Source organism: Fukomys damarensis, unplaced genomic scaffold (assembly GCF_012274545.1).
Source record: "Fukomys damarensis isolate Sample0158 unplaced genomic scaffold, DMR_v1.0_HiC HiC_scaffold_38, whole genome shotgun sequence".
NCBI lineage: Eukaryota > Metazoa > Chordata > Mammalia > Rodentia > Bathyergidae > Fukomys > Fukomys damarensis.
The window spans coordinates 36,328,322-36,343,255 of NW_022900950.1; the positions used below are offsets into that span (position 1 = coordinate 36,328,322).

General features: G+C 36.2%; 1 protein-coding gene across 5 annotated transcripts in view; it reads left to right on the top strand.

Annotated features, from left to right (window-relative positions):
* The first annotated feature begins 7,344 nt into the window (after positions 1 to 7,344).
* Positions 7,345 to 14,934, top strand: part of Pds5b (PDS5 cohesin associated factor B) — a 112,915-nt gene continuing 105,325 nt past the window's right edge. For all 5 annotated transcript variants that reach the window (XM_010623911.3, XM_010623908.3, XM_010623906.3 and 2 more), the window contains exons 1-2: positions 7,345 to 7,471; positions 11,483 to 11,686. In XM_010623911.3, coding sequence (XP_010622213.1) covers positions 7,364 to 7,471; positions 11,483 to 11,686 — 312 coding nt within the window. In that variant the 5' untranslated portion in view covers positions 7,345 to 7,363. The remainder of the gene's footprint in view (positions 7,472 to 11,482; positions 11,687 to 14,934) is intronic.

Consider the following 14,934-nt stretch of genomic DNA (forward strand, 5'->3'; position numbering starts at 1 on the left):
GGATCAAGAGCAAGGATAAGAGTTTTTTGTTTTTTGTTTTTTTTTGGTAGTTTTGGTTCTGTGAGAAGAATTTGGAGAGAGAAGATAGTAGGATAGAGGGAAAGTTGCTCGCAGAGGGTAAAAAAGCTTGGATATGGACACCCTCTGACCATTTGCCATTTTTCTAGAGAGTCTTGGAGAATTTGGAAATCTAAAGTACCCTCAGGTGACCAGCATGGCCCTTTAAATTGTCTTTACTGGGGCCATGGGGAGATAGAGTGAAAGAACAATTTTTGTTTGTTTGTTTAATGTCTCTTTTTAGTCCCAATTTGGAAAGATAACACAGGAGACAGCTGAAAGGAATGTTTCCTAATGTTTTTGAGGGAGAAAATTGCCTATTCCAGGGGGAAGGTAAGACAGGCAGCCAGGGTCAGGCAGTTGGGTTGATTGGCTTGTGATTGGCCTCCTGACTGAGACGCATAGGCTCTCCATCAGATGAGATTGTCCTGCATACTGAAATGAAGTGCCCCCCCACCCCCAGAGTGTAGGAGGTCCCCCTTTTGTGGTATTCTCCCTTTTTTTTGGGGGGGGCAGGGATTGAACTTGGGCCCATGCGCTTGCAAGGCAAGTGGTAGAACCACTGAGCCAAATCCTTGGCCCCTTTTGTGATATTCTCTAAGAGAGAATGGACAGGAAGGAAAAAAGGTTAGGAAAGTAAAAGGGGGACAGTGGATTATATTTCTCAGGGCACCAAAAGAATGTCAATTGGGGCAGAATCTTACCCTCCCAAGAGTGGTGATGGATTAGTAGCTGGTGGTGGATGTCAGGTTTGAGATTTGGCATGATATTCTCTGGATTGGTGTTCATGAAAAGGGAAGGTTTTGGAGAAGGGAAGGGAGAGTTGTTTATCCAGTGAGGTGGTTGAGGTTTCAAAGTTGCCTCTGAGGCTTTTGAGGGCTTACCAAAGGGTAACCTTAACCAGGGCTTCACACTGCCAAGGGCTGTTGAACCTGCACTACCAGCTCTTTGGAAAGGAGGGGAAACATGGTGGAAAACAGGAGGCTCTCAGGATCTAGAAGTAATCCCAGGATGAACAGCCACTGCCCATTGCTTCCTAGGTTGCAGGAGTTCCTGCTTTCCATTCCCGCTTCCCAGGTTTTGGTGCCTGAGGAGCAGGAAAGTAGGGTGTGAACTTAGCAGTCCAAGCATGTTTATTGCTAAACCTGACAGGGACCTCTGTACAAGCAGAAAGAGAAGGTGTCTTTTATAGGATGAGAGGCTTTTTTAAATAACTTTTTTTGGTGGGCTTTTGAGGGGGTGGGTTGGGAAAAATGGCAGGTTTGTAGCTTGTGGCTTGCCATGTGGTTCTTTGACTTACTGACATGTCCTTGGGGGACTGCTTGTGCCCTGCTGACATGTCTTCTGTGTCCTACTCTGTGACGTAAGTAAAATGAAACCTATGTTTCTCTAATATGGCGGGTGAATATATTGGAACTGGCAGTATCCCTGTCAGGACTCTGTCACTCTTCATCTGACTTTAGTTCGAAAGTTTTTTTTCTATAAATGAATACTTAATTCTAAAATTTTATTGTTCTACATTTAAATTCTGGATCTTTTTAGGGTTAACTTTTATATAAAGGTATGAAGTATTTAAGCTTCATTTTTCTTTTTGTTTATGGTCATTGAGTTGCTTTAGCACTTTGTGTAAAAGACAGTGCTCCATTGAAGTGCTTTTACATCTTTGTAAAACATCAGTTTGATTTGTTGTATTTATGTGTGTTTTCTCTGCTGATATCACACTATCTTATTGTAATTGCTGTAAAATTTTAAGTTGTGTAGAATGATTTCCTCCCACTTTATTTCTTTCTATGGTTTCAGTTGTTCACTTCGCCTTTTTATATAAATTGTGAAATAAGCTTCTCTCTATGCAAAGTCTTACAGAGTTGGTGGGATCTTTAACCTATAGATCAGTTTGGGGAGAATTCATGACTTTACTGTGTTGGATCCATGGACATGGTGTATCTCTTCATCATTTATAATTGTTTTGTAGATTTCAGAATAACAATCCTTTATAACATTTGTGAGCCTTTATACTGAAGTATTTCATCAGTGGGTGAGTGGGGAAAGTAATTTAAAATGATACTATGTTTCTAGCTTAGGTTTCTGTTTCTTGATACTATGCATTGTTAGTACATGTTTGGAGGTTGATCTTGTATCTTACTTTTTTTTGGTGTGGGGTGAAGTACTGGGTCAGTCACTGTACCTCTGAGCTAAATCCCCGGATGGTACTTTGCAACTTTGAAGGAGCAACTTTTTGTATTTGTTTTTGTTGTCTTTGAGGTTTCTTTTTCAGTCTTTTAGACAATCATGTCATGTGGAAGTGGGCATAATTTTATTTCTTCTTTTAATGTATATTGCCTATTTCCAGTTTCTTACCTTTCTGTGGTGCTTAGGAAAGTATTGTGTTACTTGTAACTGATTAATGTTTGTATATTGATTTTTCTCTTTCTACATACTTGTCAAAGTCAGTCTTTATTAATTCAGGCGTTTTCTACGCACATAATCATAACATTTACAAGCCTTTTTAAATTCCTTCCTTTTTAATCCTCATACCTGTTATTTTCTTTCCTTTCCTTCCTGTTTAGCATTTTATTGCAGTGTCAAGTGATGACAACAAGAATGTTTGTCTTTCAGATATCAAATAAAATTTGTGGATTATCAGAAAGCATGATTTATGGTACAGGTGTTATAGCACTCTCCTTTTTTTTTTTTTTTTTTTTGAGACAAGATTGATCTGGAACTCACTGTGTAGCCCAGGCTGATCTCTAACTCACAGCGATCCTCCTGCGTCAGCCTCCTGAGTGCTGGGATTACAGGCGTGCGCCACCACGCCTGGATAGCACTGTACTTTTTGAAGATAAAGACAACTTTTGTCCAATTTTTAATTTACCAAGCTTATTTCTTTTTCTTTTTTTACTGAGCTTCTTTATACAGTCATGAATTGATGTTGTATTTTATAAAATATTTTCATTTATTAAAATACTTCATTTAATCCATTTCATATTTAATTCAAAGATGAATTTTGTTTTTTAATATGTTGATATGATGAATTCATCTTCTCAGTCCTGGGTGTGTATACATATGAGTGTGCATGCCTGTGCTCATGTGTGCATGTGTGTATGTTGCTGTGTATGGATCTCTGATTTTTTTGTTCAGGAATTTTGTGTTTATAAGTAAAATTGGTCTGTGAGTTTTCCTTTTCTCCATTGTCTTCATTGGCTTTAGTATTGAAGTACTGAAATTAATCTAGTTAGTTACTTATATAAAATTAGTCAAAAGCATTCTCTTTTTTTTTTCTTCTTGGAATTGTTGTTGGAATTATTTCTTAAATTATTGGTAGGGACTCAATGGAAAAGCTACCTAAATTTGGATTTTTTTTTTCTTTTTTTTCATTAAGCTCGTTGGTACTTTCTTGGTATACAGTACAGTTACATTCATCATTGGGATCTTGCACCTTTATGTGATATATCTTGGTTCTTATTTTTTTCCCCATTCCCCTGCCCTCCCTTTACGTCCTCCACCCTTCCCTATTTACAAAGACTTGTTTCCATTTTTTTTCCTTTTCTCATATTTTTTCTTTTCCCTCTCACTTTCCCTACTCCTTTAGTCCTTTTCTTCCTATTTCACATTATCAATTATACAATTTGAACTTTACTTACACTTTTAGTTTTTCATACCAGAGAAGCTATTCAGTATTACATATGTGTTCTATTTATTTCACTTAAGAGTATGACCACAATGTGCTTCCACTTAGGTACAAATGTCTCTAGTTTTTTGTTCTTTATGGCTGAGTATTACTCCATTTTATAGGAAAACTACATCTTCTTTATCCAGTCTCCTACTGATGGACAGTTGGGCTCTTTCCAAGTTTTAACTGTTACAAACCTTATGCCACTATAAGCATGAGTGAGCATATTTTGCTAGTATGATTCTTTTCTTTTGGAAAGATACCCAGCAGAGGGATAGCTGGGTCAAATGGGACCTCTAATCCTAATTCTTTGAGGTATCTTTGTATTGATTTCCACAGTGGTTGCACCAGTCTGCACTGCCACCAACAATGAAGAAGGATTCCTTTCTCCCCACAGCCCCACCAGCATTTCTTGTAGGTCAATTTCTTGATAGCAGACATTCTTTCTGGGGTGAAGTGAAATCTGTGTTATTTTCCTTTGCATCTCTCAAATGACCAGTGATGTGTAACATTTTTTCATGTGTTTATTTGCTGCTTTTACTTGTTTGTCTGATAAATGTCTGTTCATGTCAGATGCCCACTTTTGAATAGGGTCCTTATATTGGGGGGATCTGATTTTTTGGAGTTCTTTATATATTCTAGGTAGTAGACCTTTGTCTGAAGAACAGTTAGTGCAAAGTTTTTTCCCACGTTGTAGGTTGTCTCTTAGCTCTGTTGGTGGTTTCTCTCGCATGCAGTAGTTTTTTAATAAGATGAGATCCCAGTTGTTGATTGTTTGTGCTAGTTTATGTGCTACTGAGGATTTGTTTGTAAAATCTTTTCCTATGCCAATGTCTTTGAGAGTTCTACCTAACTTATCTTCCAGCAAGTTTAGTGTTTCTGTGTTAATATCATGATCTGTAATCCATTTTGATTTTAGTTTAGTGCATGGTGAGAGATAAGAGTCTAGTTTTAATGTTGGGCATGTTTAAATCCAGTTTTTCCAGTTTTTATTAAAGAGGCTATCTTTCCTCCAGTGAGGATGGTTGGCTCCTTTGTCAAAGCTGAGGTAGCTGTGTAAATCTGGAGTTGTTTCTACATCTTCTAATCTATTCCACTGATCCTTGGGTCTCTTTCTTTGCCAGTACCATGCTGGGGTTTTGTTGTTGTTGTTGTTGTTTGTTTGTTTGTTTGTTTTGCTTTTAATCACAGTGGCTTTGTAGTATAGTTTCAAGTTGGGGATTGTGATATCCCCTGTCATGTCTCTGTTGCTTAGAATGGCTTGTGCTATTCTAGGTCTCTTTTGGTTCCAAATGAATTTTTGGATTGTTTTCTCTAGTTCAGTGAAATATACTGTTGGAATTTCAATTGGGATTGCACTGAATCTGTAAAACAGTTTTGGAAGTATGACCATTTTCACTATGTTGATTCTTCCTACCCAGGAGCAAGGGATATCTTTCCATTTTCTGATGTCCTCTTCAGTCATTTTTTTTCAGAGTGCTGCAGTTTTCAGTGTAGAGGTCTTTTGTGTCCTTTGTTAGATTGATTTCTCTATTTCATTTTTTGGGGTGCTATTGGGAAAGGAATTGTTTCCCTAATTTTTCTCTCAGTGAGTCTGTTGTTTGTGTGCAAGAAGGCTATTGACTTTTGAGTGTTGACCTTGTATCCTGTCAATTAAGTCTACAAGTCTTTTGGCAGAGCTTTTTGGGTCTTCTGTGTTTTTGGATCTTTTTCTCTGTGGAAAGATTTATTGATTCTTGATTCAGTGACGTTGTTGTTGTTGTTGTTCCACCTCCGCCTCCTCCTCCTCCTCCATAGATATTTTCTCCATTTCATCTATGTGATCAGTCAGATGTTTTGTCTGCAGTTTTTGTTTGTTGGTTTGTTTTTGTTTTTTGAGACTGGGTCTCACTATGTGGTTGAGAATGACCTGGAACTCACTATGTAGCCTAGGCTGGTCTCAAACTCACAGCAATCCTCCTGCCTCAGCCTCCTGAGTGCTGGGATTACAGGTGTGCACCGAGCGTGGCTGGGTCTGCAATTTTTGACTATTGATTCTGTGCTTGGTTTCTTTTGATTTACTGGGAAATGCTTTTAAAGTTTTAAGTATGGAAGCTTTTCTTTTTTCTCTTTTTGTTTAAACTTTTTGTTGCAGCATAACATCAGAAAAGGACAGACATTATGTCTCTAGCTGATTATACACAAAATGAAAACATCAGTGTAACTAGCATCCCAAATGTCCTTTCTTGTCTCCCTTTCAGTTACTGTGTCCCATACACCAGAGAGTAGGCTTCTCCTGTTTGGGTTCTTGAAGTTGGGGATAGGCATTTTGTATACTGTATAGGTATTTAGACTATTCCTCACACTTCTCTTGACATTCCTATGAGTCATAGGTTACTTTTCTACATTCTAATTTTATGTTTCTCAATGTTGTATCCTGGCTGCTCTTCTGGTTAACTGATTGCAATAGTTTTTACTGACTACTAATGAAAACTTACCCTTGAGTTTTAAAATTTCAGGGTTTTTGTTTTGTTTTTAGTTTTACTTCTGTTTTCAAATTTTTAGCCCATTGTTTATAATTTTTTTCTGCAAATATTTTCAGAGTTGTCTTTTTTTTTAAGATTATGTGTATAGTAGTTTTATGGTTGCTAAAGTAGTATCTGAAGAATTTTTGATTTCTTCTTGGTGCCCAATATTTCTTCTGGTTCTCACTCATTATGTTTTGTTTCCTGAGGTGCTTCATTATTTTTGACTTGATAGTGTTCTTTGTCTCAGAAATATCATAGTGATATAGTTTTCCTTTAATGCTTAGGATGAAGCTGCCCTTGTCTAGGCAGGACTTGGATTTACTTAGATGCTTGGGGATACAAGCAGTTGAGGTTAGTGGTCACTGATTTCATGTTTTGTGGTTCTCAGGACTAAATAGGTCATGTGAACCTCAGCAAATGTGCAGGCCTATAGCCAAAACTAATTATCTGTTCCAACCCTGAGTCTGGTGATATTAGCACTAAAGCAGCCTTCTCTGCTGTTCCTTCTATGGGTTGGGTTGGGATAAGGGGCATAGGTTGATTTCTGATTTACTCTTTCTTTTGCAGGTGTGTCATTTCTGAGTGGAATAATAATCCACATTTATGTCAGGAGAGTTTTTTATTTGATTCTTTGCTTTGGCAGGTACACATACATTTACTTCTGTCCTTTTTTGTCCCATGAGTTCACGACTAAATTCTGTTTTTGTCATGATTACTCTCTGAGTATAAATGGATATAAAGTGCTGATACTCTATTTACTTCTTTGAGTTCTTGTTTTTTTGTAGATTTTGGTTTGAGTAATCTGTGGCATTTAAAAATTGCTTATTTTGGATAATTTTTCGTAAAAACCTTGTATATATGTGTTTATGTATCTATATATATAGCTGTTTTCCTGGAGGGATAGTGCAAGTAAGTCAGCTTGCTACTGAAGGAAATGAAAAAAAAAAACAAGTTTTGATAAGTGTTCTGTAGAATGATTTTCATTATATAAGTAAATTGCTATAAATTAGACAGTTTTGGATGTTTTGGGGGAAGTTACCTTTTATGTTTGATATAAATATTGTTTATACTTTTTTTTTTGGTTTACATCTAATAATTTTCTTGTTTTAGGGGTAAAATTATTTCCATCATGGCTCATTCCAAGACAAGGACCAATGATGGAAAAATTACTTATCCTCCGGGTGTTAAGGAAATCTCAGATAAAATATCTAAAGAAGAGATGGTGAGACGGTTAAAGGTGAGTAAAATTAAATAATTATTTTGACTGTTTATTTATTTATTTTTATTTTTGGGTCCTTGCGCTTTTGAGGCAGGCAGCAGAACCACTGAGCTAAATCCCCAACTCTTGACTGTCTTTTTTTCGGGGGTGGGGGGGTAGGGGGGTGGACCAGGGATTGAACTCAGGCCCTTGTGCTTGTGAGGCACATGCTGGAGCCCCACTGAACTGTCTGTTTAATTTGAGGGCTTCTTATGGGAATCATATAGGGTTATATCTTGTTAGGGCAACATAAAAAGAATTAAAGCAGCAAATGTCAGAAAGTATATAAGGAAGTAAGAATAGAGTAGGTAAGAAAAGAGCAGTAGGGATTCCTTGGCTGTTGCTAATGGGAATGCAGTTAGAAAGGTGAAACTTCAGTGTTTCTAGGGCCTCTTATACTTGATTATAGAGAATAAATTTACAATACTGTGTTCCTTTTGTCTCCCCAAATTGTCTCCTTTCTCTTTTACAGTATCCTATTTATTTTGTAAAACAACTATTTAAATCAGAGAAAGAAAGTTTTAAGGCTTTGTGCTATGTAAGCTGTTGGTTAGTTACTTTCTTTGTTAGCTTTTCCTTCTGCTTCTGACAATATGGTATCAAATCAGCAATTTTTTTGATTTGTTTTTGTTTTTGTTTTTTGGATTTTTGAGACAGTCTTCGCTGTGTTCTACAGGCTGGCCTTGAACTCATTCTGTAGCCCAGGCTGGCCTTGAACTCATGGTGAGCTCCTGCCTTTACCTCCCCAGTCCTGGGATTGCAGTCTATTGCTACCACACTTGGCTACAAGTCAAGATTTATAGTGAGCTTCTGTGGATGAGACAGCCACTATTTGGCATAGATCTCTTACATGTATTTAAATGATGTTTCACCTTTCCTTTAGGAAAGGCCAGTGATGGGTCTCTGTGATTGTTAAAATGATTGAAGTAGTAGGGTGGGCAAGAAGAGTGAGTTCTTTTAGCAGTGACTTAGTCACTTTCTCGTGGTTGGGACACAATATCTGATACCAATAGCTTAAGGAGAAGTTAGTTTTGGCTTGTGTTTTTAGTCCATGATCAGCAAAGCACAAATGACATGGTATAGGAGCGTGGTAGAAGAAAGCTGCTTACCTCATGATGGTCAATAAGCAGAGAACTAAGGAGGAGCTGGGGAGGGAGATACACCCTTCCAGTGACCCATCTCTTCTGATTAGACCCCACCTCCCGAACAGTGCTCTTGGAAACAGACCATCAAGTGGATGAATCCACTGATGAATGCAGCATCTCATGATCTAGCTGCATTCCAAAATCAGTGAGATTTTTTTGGGGGCATTCCAGTTCTAAATCATAGCAATCAGCCTTTATTTTTGAACATTTTCTTCCCTGTAGATTTTACCTATCTGGACATTTATATTGTTTGATATATTATTTTTATTTAAGCATGTGTAGAAATATAAAAATCACATCTCAATGGGGTATCATGTAATATTTCAGTATATATACATTGTGTAATGTTTGATATATTATTAATTACATAGATGTCAGTGTGGAAAACTTTTTTTTTTTTTTAAATTGAATTTATTGGTACAATCTAGGTATACAATACAGTTACATTCGTTACTGGGATCCTGTACCTTCACATGACAGGTCTTGGTTCTCAATTTTTTCCCCTTGTCCCTGCCCTCCCTTCACCCCTCCTCCCCTCCCCATTTACAAACACTTCATTTCCATCTTTTCATTTTCTCATATTTTTTTCTTTTCCCTTATTCCCTTTCCCCTACCCTTCCCACTGTCCCTACACCTTTAGCCCTCTTAAACATTGAAGGCCCTGTTGCCCTAAATGATTTTTATATTGCTACATGGAATACTTTTGCAAGGAGAAAGAGATGTTATTATTGTTACACATTTCATGTAAGGCCTGGATATTATACATTTATATATGAAGTATTATAATGTGAGATATATATTTATTATTTGAAAGAAATGACACCTTTGAGCAGATTAACTAATATTGATATTTTATCTGGTTAGGATCATATGTATAGTTTATTAGAAATAATCATTATAAAAACCTTCAATATATGACATATTTCACTTTGTACTATTTACATTCTCTTGACCTGTTGAACTTTTAGAGGAACCAATATATTTATTTCCTCAAATTTGTTGATTTCAGGAATGATAGGTAAATCCTTGTGGTTTGCTGAGACACTACTTTGAATGCAGAGTACCTATACACTTAACAGTCTGATTACCATTTAATGTCTTTTAGAGATGTTATTTCTCAGATATCTTTAATTTAGACTCATAGGAGTTACTAATGAATTTTATAACACCAATTGAATTCAGATAGGAGAAATTTCTAATATGTGTACCTTGAACAAATTTTGTTAGTCTTGGTATAATGATTTCCATAGTACTTATATTTAGTGTTTGATAGTATGCTTTCATTATTCTGCAGACATTTATGCCTAGCAGTAATCTAGTTAATAACACTTTTTATCATTTATTTTCTCGAGTTATACTTTCTGCTACATTTATCCTTTTTAGAGAATATAAAAAGAATTTTATGTGATGTGATAATTTTTGATATGTATAGTTCTTGTATAAGCCTTGTAAATTACAGCAATTTGTTAATATGTAGAGTGACACTGTTTAAATAATTTTTAATTTTTCTATAACATTTTATTAAAAATGTACTTTAGTTTCTTGTGAAGAGATTTGAAAGAAAAAAATAGTTCTCTGTACAAACCTGGGGTGTGTGTGTGTAAGTGTAATTATTTAGGTTGTTAAAAACACTTTTATAAAAAAGACCTAGTTTTACTAAGTTGTCCAGGCTGGCCTTGAACTTGTGACCCTCTTGTGCCAGCCTCTCAAGAGAGCTGGGATTACAAGCATGTGCCACCACACGCAGCTACAGCATACATCTTAAAGGGCTGAAAAATTAAAATAGCCCTGGACATCACATCCTTAAACTAACTGCATCCTGATTAGAAGGATTTGTCAGTTGTTGGTTCTGGCATCTAACCTAATAGAAGTGAGGAGTTGCTCTGTGAGGAACAGCTTTTCCATGGCTGTCTGAGAATTCATCACAAGTTTGCACTACTTATTACAAAGAAGTGTAGCTCTTCAGCAAGTAGAAATCTTTACAGTATAAAAGATCAAGCCATAGACATTGATACTTGATGGCAAGACCTCTGTGTTGTATAGTATTTGCAGCACCACCTAGTGGATGCTAGGTTGTCACTCTTCCGTTAGAATTATGTTTACATTCCAGTTCTTATCAGGTTAGGCAGTTTTGTTAGATCTCATTGAAAGTAAGAATAGTACAGAGTAAGGTTATCATTGTTAGAGAAAGCTCTACACAGAATTTAAACTGTACAATATCTCACTGTTCCTGTTATTTATTGTGTATTTTCAATGAAGGATCCATTTATCGATTCTCAACACACGTGTCTTTGAATTAATGAAATATATATGTCATATTCTCTTTTACTGTATAGCATGAGAAATATTTTGTTGTATGCTATGGTAGTTATTTCATGGTAACTATTCATTGTTAAAAGAACACCTTTGACACCATTTCTTGTGTCTGTTTATATATTCTCTCAGCTAAATATGTAAAACCATGTCAGGAATAGTTCAGTGGCTCAGATGGAAGACTAAATTGTCATACTAGATTTTTTCCCCCATGGTACATTATTTCTTCTAATGAAAGGATTAAGAAATATTTTAAAAAGGAGTGTTATTTTACTTAGTTTTTTTTGGGGGGGTACTGGAGATTCAACTTGGGACCTTGTGCTTGTGAGGCAGGCGGCGATACCACTGAGCTAAATCCCCAGCCCTACTTAGTCTTTAAAAAAATGATTATCCTGGTCTTAGAAAGATCTTGTTTTCTCACACTTGCTGTGTAATTTGGAGTTAACCTTTGGAGTTAATATGACCTTTATTTCAGATTTCTTAATTTTTACATGGAATAGCTCACTATTTGATTATTTTTGTTTTTATATAGATGGTTGTCAAAACTTTCATGGACATGGACCAGGACTCTGAAGAAGAAAAGGAGCTTTATCTAAACTTAGCTTTACATCTTGCTTCAGATTTTTTCCTTAAGCATCCTGATAAAGATGTTCGTTTACTGGTAGCCTGCTGCCTTGCTGATATTTTCAGGATTTATGCTCCTGAAGCTCCTTACACATCACCTGATAAACTAAAGGCAAGTATGGATTTAAAGAACTGCCAAGGCTATATATTTTTATAAAGCTTTGTAAGTGATGAATTAAAGTGTTTACTCTCTTTGGCTTCTATGATAGTAGCTATAGAAATCTTTTATTAATCTCTTTTATTTTGAACTTATTTTAAACAATTTTTTATCTTCAGGATAAAGAGATTGATACAGTGAATACTATACTTTTTTTTTTTTTTTCTGGTACCAGGGATCAAACTCAGGTCCTTGCACTTGCAAGGCAGGCAACGGCACCACTGAGCTACATCTCCGGCCCCAATACTATACTTTTAATATGTTATCATTAGCCCTGTGCTTTTCAATATTGTTTTGTTTTTTTGAGACAGGGTCTCACTATGTAGTTGAGACTGACCTGGAACTCACTATGTAGACCAGGTTGGTCTTGAACTCACGGTGATCCTCCTGTCTCAGCCTCCTGAGTGCTGGGATTTTAGGCATGCACCACCATGCCCAGCCTCAGTATTAGTGTTGAGGCATTTCTTTTACCTTTTGAAAGCTCATATTGAAGACCGAGGTAATTATTTAGAAGACATTACCTAGTATAAATCTGGATGCAACCTTATAAAAGATACCAAGTAATTATAAGAAAGGATAGAACCTTTTGGGAAACAAAGCAACTAGAATAGAAGGTAATTGTGGAAACTTTTGGTTACAGCTGTGTCTAATCTGCTGATTTCTTTTTTTTTTTTGGCCCCTTCTTAAATGTTAAAAAAAATGAGGGAAGTTTTGTTACTTTGATATAAATGTTATCTGTGTTATATATTGTATAGGTGGCCCAGGACAGTTTCTCTTCACTCAAACAAAAAAGAGGCCCCCAGAAAGAAAATGGGCTACAGGTTGGACATGGCTGGTAGAGAATGATGGTTTATAGGAAGATTATTAATGAAAATATGAAAAAAATGGCAGTTTGTTTCATTTAACAAACATTGATATTAGTTGTGTGTCGAGAACTGGGTTTACAGTGGTGGAGGATAAAAACAAAAAACTAGACAAGATTCTTGGACTCATGAAGTTGTTTCTTGATATTAGAGTGAGGAACCTGCTACTTGATCATATCTGCCAAAATTGAAGTATGGAATACCTTCCAGTTGGGCATACTTGTTTTATGTTTTCACTAGTGACAGAATCTTAAGATGAGGGAAGTAGAGGGCCATATTTGTCACTCAGAATTTGAACTGAATTCTAAGATTTGAGAATTTTAAGATTTGAGGTTAGAGACTTAGAGTTCCTAACATGAGTTGGTCATGTGGTTGTGTTCCCACTTATATAGATTGGTTTCTAATTGTGAACTTTAGGTTTGGAAATACTTAATTTGTTAGAGGAATGATTGTATTTGTTTGGTGTAAGCTATGACTCTTCCTCACCAAGTGTCTTGTTGACATTCTGAAGAAGAGGAAACATTAAGACTGCTCATGTACAATTTATTACCTCTCATGGATTTCTTGGTTTATCCTGATTAGCTAGTAATCAATGACTTATCTCATGGTTTTAGGGGTAATGAAATACAGATCTGTTCTCCATAAAAAGGACAGTTTATGAGAAGAATATTGAAGAGCTGAGATTAAGTTAGGTTCTTTGTGGGTAACTGACTAGCTGAAAAATTTACCATTTTTTTTTTGGACCAATCTTTTGGTTTTATTCTAGTTCCCCGTCCTTACTAGGTTAGTACTTTCAAAGTTATAATTTTTAAAAGGATACTTTCTAATCTGTTTTCATTAGCATGAAATTCATATTTTTCTTTGTGATAGTGTTACATATGTATATTAGTTAATTATGTCACCTTGGTCCTCACCTTAGTTTCCATGGTCAGTTTGTTATTGTCATCAGCAAACCCTTTTTATATACCTGGCTTCATTTTCAGGTCAATAATTGTTAGATTATAAATAAGTTGGCTATTGTCCTTCTCCAGTTAGAGCCAGTATGGCTGCTATTCTCTTTTTAGATGGTCTCGGAAGGGTTCATCTATGGAGAACATTTTTTTTTCATATTGCTATCAAAGTAACTTTTTGAAGGGTGTATTTCTGATAGTACTTCACTTGAAAAACAACTCAGCATATGCATAGTATGTTTCTTTCCTTTTAAAAATGCTTATCTTACTTGGGAACAGCCTTTTTTTCTCTATTGATTGATAACTTGCTTTCTTTTGTAGAATTAGCTTTTATAACTTTTAGCCTTTTAGAAAAATTTTTTTGGCGGTACTGGGGATTGAACTCAGGATGAGCATGGCACCACTGAGCTAAACCTCAGGCCCTAAAAATCCTTTTTATAAACATCAATCTGTATTTTTCATAAAACTCATTTTAATGAAAAAGTCAGAGACATTGAACCTGTCTCTGTAGCCACAAATGGGGTTGTAACGATGAAAGAAAGAGATAATGGGAAGAGACTGAGAAATGGTGGTGGTGGCGAGATGGGGAAAGGAAAATGCAAGTAATTACAGTGTTTGAGAGGAAGGTTGGTAAGTTGACTTCTAAGACTTTTATAAAATCTAAGCTTCGGTGTGCAATCTCATTTTGTCATTTTGTAACTTTTTTTTGGTACTGGGGTTGAACCCTGGGCTTCTTGAGCATGCTAGGTCACTGAGCTACGTCCTCATCCATTTTACTTTATTTTAAAATAGGACCTACTAAGTTGCCCTGGCTGCCCTTCACCTTAAGATCTTCCTGTCTCAACATTCTGAGTAGCTAGAAAACAGTGGCATGGGCCACTGTGCCTAGCTCAGTTGGCAATTTTATTTTGGAGTTTTAAGTTTCTTAACATGTTCCTGCCACCTTAGACCACTGTGGTATGTGTATGACTGTCCTATCAGGTGGCTTGTACCACTGGTGGTGCAAATGGATCAGATCACTTTTATTGTTCTTTTTGCTAATAAAATTAATTAAAAAACACCTAATATGACAGTTATGCATGTGCCACCAGTGGTTCGATCTTCTGGGCAGTGAGCCATAGGAGCTCATTCATAATATGCCCATTGTGAGCATATTAAACTATGCCTCTGCTACATAATTAACATGTATTTTGCTGTTCCGGCAAATCAGCTCTCAGTTACTGCAACTCACTTATTTCATCTGTAAGTTCTGATTATAGCATATATTTTAGTTGACTTGGTTTAACTTGCTATAAGATATTATTATTATTATTATTATTAATATGCCAGGAATCAAACTCGGGACCCTGCACTTGCAAGGCAAGGCAGTGGCACCACTGAGCTAAATCCC